The 5,728-nt window shown below is 35.7% G+C and overlaps 1 protein-coding gene across 1 annotated transcript; it reads left to right on the top strand.

Annotated features, from left to right (window-relative positions):
- The first annotated feature begins 2,105 nt into the window (after positions 1-2,105).
- Positions 2,106-5,456, top strand: lbx2 (ladybird homeobox 2). The gene is made up of 2 exons (XM_062999765.1): positions 2,106-2,430; positions 4,384-5,456. The coding sequence occupies exons 1-2, from the start codon at positions 2,106-2,108 to the stop codon at positions 4,842-4,844; spliced, it is 786 nt and encodes a 261-aa protein (XP_062855835.1). The 3' UTR covers positions 4,845-5,456.
- Positions 5,457-5,728: the final 272 nt, after the last annotated feature.

The raw sequence follows: 5,728 nt of genomic DNA, 5'->3' as shown, positions 1-5,728 counted from the left end.
ATTGCAAGTATTTTTTTTTATCTCTAAATCAATGCACGATGTTTATAAAATATTTCAATTTAAATATTAATGACTATAATACAGTACATTGACCTTGTTGTTTTTTTGCAATTTTTTGAGTTATCATAGCAATATTTTATTCTGCAGAATTAGGATAATAATCTAAATAATAATCTAGTTATTAACATTAATAGCACATGATCTCAACACCAGCCAATCGATGTCCTGTACAAAATAAATGTGTACGATCCGATCTGTAAAGAGACATAATATAATCAGTTTCTTTACAGCTTTTACGTATTCTTGTATAAACATACCTCTTAATCTGTAATTGATACAGCAGCTTGTTTGTTTACATACGTATCTTGAATGTTATTTTATTGTTGTTATTATTATTATTATTATTATTATCATCATTATTATTATTATTATTATTATTACCTGATTGACACAGCTTAATTTTTAAAATACTAGATCACAAGATCTGGTTAAATTTGCATTTAGTTCACTTTTATTGTTGTACTTTATTTGTAATTATCTTAAATGACCTTTACACAAAGGACAAAAGTATGAATATGATGAATAGTAAACATATAAAAATAGTAAAAATATAAATAAATACATTTGGTTCATTTTAAATGTAATCATCCAAACTAAGTAACCATTTTGTGTAAGATGTGGGGGGGTGTATATCACTTTTATTTTTAAGGATCTAAAAATATAGCTTTTTATTATTTTGACTTTTATTGGTTTGAAAGAGTAATGTGTTACACAATTCTCTTCCTGGAAGTTTACTTTGAACAAATACAATACACAAATATATTAAATGTCTGTTGCAACAAATATTATTTATTTTTATTTATTTACATTATTTATTTAAAACATACTTCTTTTTATTTGTAATTTTAATAGCCATGTTTTAGTACATAAACGTGGTGAATAAAATAAAACGAATAATAACAATGATAATTATAATTGGACTGGATTTTAATTTGAACACTATGAAAATTGATATATAGTTTTTTATATTTGGAAAGTATTTATGAGATATGATTTATGAAATATAGGGATATTTTTTGCAGTTACCCTATTTCATATTAAATGGCTATATATATATAGTCATTTAATATGAAATAGGGTAACTGCAAAAAATATCCCTGATTTCTCTGCAGGAAACAACCTTGTAAAAAGTTTGTACACTGTTTTTAGTACTTTTATTTTTGTCCTACTTTTACGTAAAAGAAAAAAATTGACGCGTGGACCTCGACCAGGGGTGTGAAAACTTTTGTTTAACACTGTAGAGTTTGGATGAGTACAGAATGTTTTCATGTGTTCTGCTGGATGCTGTTGTGATTTTTTCAGTAATGGTTTTCAGTAGTAAACGTGCATCTGTGTAATCATCTCTGAAACTTAAATAATTAGCCAATGCAATAATGCAATCACTCCACTTTTGGTGGCAGGAGCGCGCACGCACGCACACACGCGCTCTCTGTGCTAATTGAGTCTCGGGTGCGCTCGCGGTATTCAGTAATGAGCGCGCGCTGCTTTTTTTACTGAGACGGAGGCGCGTGGAACACGTGGTTGCTTCTAAGTGGGAGTGGGGTGTCAGATGCATAAACATCTCTTGCCATCTCCCTTCTCTTTCAACTTTCGCCGTCACCGCGGGGGGAAACTCCTCCTATTCTTGCGTCCAATTAATTATTATGGTCTGGCCCTTTAAGACAGAGCAGAGGGTCAGCAAGTGGCGTAGAGTTTCTCTAATTGAACTTCGCCCAATCAACAACAACTCGTTAGCGTTCGCTTGATCTGCGTTTTCTTTTCCACGACAACTTATTTTGTGTGTAGCGACTCGCCCCCGCGGCCAGTGCCGTCCTCACCTCCACATCTTCATGGAGCTGCTCGGAAAAAGTCGGACTGGCGCAGGCGGACTGGAGAACGCAGTGCGCGCCTGAAGCAATGCTGATTTCTCACGGCCACGTTAAACCGAAGCTCGCAGAAGATCGTCTCTAGAGGACCAGAACGCGAGGTTTTATATGCAGAAGAAGCGACCGCAGCCGTTCGCTCGAAACAGAAAACTTTTTGGAACTCTTTTGCGTGGGACTGTCATGACCTCCAGTAAAGACATGAAAGCAGGTTCAGTTTTGCAATCTACGAGCGACGAGAGGAGACGAGGTCCTCTGGATCAGCTTCCACCCCCTGCTAACTCCAACAAGCCCCTAACTCCGTTCAGTATTGAGGATATCCTGAACAAACCGTCCGTGAAGAAGTCGGTCGCGAATTTGTGTCCGCCCCGCGTCCTCGAAAAAGTGGCCGGCGGCAGCGCTGTGCGGAACGGCCTCAACACCCCGTCCTCTCCCTTGTGCGCTCTGGAGGAGTTAGCAAGCAAAACTTTCAAAGGGCTTGAAGTTAATGTTATACAAGCTGCAGAAGGTAAGAAATGGAGTATACTGTATTGTTTTTTTTTCTCGTCCAGTTAATCTGTTTAATAGAAAACGTGTTGGTGCTTTGTACGTTAAAAAGTAAAATTTTTTACAATTCTGAAGTCATTTCCAAACTATAATTGTGAATCCTGTTTGACATATTGCTTGGTAACATGATAAATTCAGTGTCATTTAGCACCACGTACACAAATGAATGTTTTATAGTGATGGCATTATATAGCCATGTTTGGCTCCCTAAAATATTTCTATGGTTGGTTTATTTTATTTTTATTTTTTTCTGTGGGCACACAATGAACTCAAGAATCATTTACAAACCAACCAACAAAAATTTAATTAAAAATAAATACATAAATAACATCTTCCATGCCAACAAAATTCTTAGAATACCACATTTTAAACAAGTCATATGTAAAGCATGGATTGTTCTTTTTTTTGACATCACAATCCTTGGCATGGCGCATTTGTCCATCATCCTGTGGTCAATTTATTGCTCATATTTTGCTATTTTTGGGAAGAATCACACGCTTTCCCTGTGTCAGTTTGACATATTTTAATACAGCTTTGCAAATCTAATTATAAGCCCCTGTTGTCAGAACTTTGAAGAGTTTAAGTGAGAAATTAGCACAAATTGAAGCAAGTATGTGTCGTGTTTTTATAAACTCATGCTTTAAGTTATTTTAACATTCTTTTAATGACGTGTCACTTTGGTTATCACTTGGGCATAAATAAACCCATTTCATGCATAATTCATAGGAAATGTGGAGCTGTTTAGCAGAGGTTATTAACACATATATGCATGCAAGGTAATATGATATTAATAATGAAAATAAATTCCTAATTTAACATGAAGCGTGCTGCATTTGCCATTGACAGCCATGTTGGATTAAGATAAGTAGTAAATAAACACCTATAGAATCAGAATAATGGTTTATGTTTGTAATATGTTAAAATAGGTTTCAAGTGAGTAAACAGTCTATAGTTCATCTGTTGAACATAATTCAGGATTATTCAGCCTATAGAAAATATCAGTGTAAGAACACAGATTGTGTAGAGTGCCCTTGATAAACAGTCAGCAGGATAGATGTCATTATGTTTGGTGCTAATGACAGTTTCTAAACACGTAATAAACAAGCTGTTTGATTAACTGGCGAATGTTTGGTAAATGCTTGGCTATTAGCCCATAATAACCGGGATGATTTAAAAAATGTGCTTTTTTTTATTAAGAACAGCTGTTTCGCAGCTGGACTGCACAACTGCGGCCTAACACATGAGCACAGATTTACTCATAAAACCCACAGCAGAATCCCCAGTGCTGAATTAACACTCGCAGTGTTTATACGGGAACAAATGGGCTTAAATAAACACTATATAACGACGGTACCTTTCATTGTACACCTTAATATCTTTTTAATAGGTTATGCATGGACTGGGTGAAACCAATGATTTTTTTTCTACTTGAACTGTTGAATTTGACGGCTTAATAACTCAGGAAAACATACAGACTTAGGCTTTAAAACCTATTTATTTATTAAAAAACTCATTTTAATAAATTATTTAATTTTCTGTAGTTTTAAAGTGGAACATAACAGACTTTGTGTTTGATATTGACTATAGCATGTCATTTATAAGTGGGCTACATGATGCCATAGAAAAACCATTTCGGTTCCCAGAAGAACTTCTTGATAGATGGCCTTTTTATCAAGTTTAACAAGCCATAAGAAATCGATAAATCATCCACACTAAATATCTATAACAAGGATTCATTTTTAGTGAAATAATTAGCTCATTGTATAACCAACAAAAAAAATAAAGAAGTGTTCTTTAAAGAACTAATATCGTTTATGTAAGAACTGTTTTATTTTAAGATGTATTAAAATTTATTTAGAACTTATCATTTAATATCTGTTACTCATACACCTTTCCCTCTTTCCTCCTGTTGCAGGTCGGGAACACATGAACGCGTTTGGCCAGAGGCAGGTATCGAAAAAGCGGCGGAAGTCTCGCACGGCCTTCACGAATCACCAGATCTACGAACTGGAGAAGCGCTTCTTATATCAGAAGTACCTGTCACCTGCAGATCGGGATCAGATCGCGCAACAACTCGGCCTTACAAATGCACAAGTCATCACCTGGTTCCAGAACCGACGAGCCAAGCTCAAGAGAGATCTGGAGGAGATGAAGGCGGACGTGGAGTCGTTAAAGAAGATTCCCCCGCAGACGCTGCAGAAACTTGTGACTATGGAAGACATAGAAGATGCGCAAGGAGGCTCAGCGCCCATGTCTCCGAGCGCGTCCCCGACAGCGCACGGGATCCGAGTTTACCCACAGTCGCCGCCTTCATCCCGAGGCCAAACCACGGATGAGTTTTCTGAGGAGGACGAGGAGATCGAGGTGGACGATTAAGACTCATCATTTTCCGAACAAGGCGGTTCTTTTCTGTGCTGAAGAACGGCCGTTTTTATTTACACAACTTTTGCACGAATGTTGAAGTCGGACGAACTTGAACTGAAAGGCTGTTTTCTTTCTTTGTTATGTTTTAATTTATTGGAAGGATTGTCAAAGCCTCCACGAGTGACCACGTTCTGAAAACAGGAGTACATTTTCAGGATGTGACAAATGATACGATTGTGGTACAATGACTGAAACGTGTATGTACATTTTCAGGGTTATTATAAGCCACGTAATAAGGGGAAACTGTGTGCAATTACTTAGCACCGTTTATCACCATCACACAAATTAAAGTTATAGCTGCTCTAATCTTGAATCTGCTTGATTTGAATCTTGCAATTTGACAATAATTTAATAAAAACCAATAGTTTTAATTGATTATTGAAAATTAGTAAAATTTTTGGAACTGTTTTCTTTTGCATATGGTCCCTAACCCTGAATGAAAGCCACTTTTATTAAAACTAAAGAGAGCCTCATTAACAAACCAGTCACATTATAGTGGGCAGGGTTGTGTGTATAAATCACTTTATGATGCATTTACGAGTTAAAGTTATTGTAACATTCTATTTAATCACCATTTATGTAAATAAAGGGTATATGATATTTGAAATTGCCTCTTGAATTTTAAAATTTACCTTTGAAATAATTTATTTGTGCTTAAAATATAGGTTTATTAAAGTTTACTTGATTTTCCACTGACAGTATACAAGTTTTCATTAATGGGAAATAAGGGACCCTTAACTGGACAACATTTATGCTTAAAGTATTTGACATATTTTTAAGGCTTTTATAAAGTGCCAGTCACCCAGAGTAAAAAAAAAAAGGTGGAAATGGGTTTA

This window comes from Trichomycterus rosablanca, chromosome 8 (genome assembly GCF_030014385.1).
Source record: "Trichomycterus rosablanca isolate fTriRos1 chromosome 8, fTriRos1.hap1, whole genome shotgun sequence".
Classification (NCBI taxonomy): Eukaryota; Metazoa; Chordata; class Actinopteri; order Siluriformes; family Trichomycteridae; genus Trichomycterus; species Trichomycterus rosablanca.
This window is presented reverse-complemented; position numbering and strand designations above follow the sequence as displayed.

Coding starts and splice junctions, on each gene's coding strand:
- lbx2 (XM_062999765.1), top strand. CDS start 2,106: ATGACCTCCAGTAAAGACATGAAAGCAGGTTCAGTTTTGCAATCTACG. Junction 2,431..4,383: donor TGTTATACAAGCTGCAGAAG/GTAAGAAATGGA, acceptor CTCCTGTTGCAG/GTCGGGAACACATGAACGCG.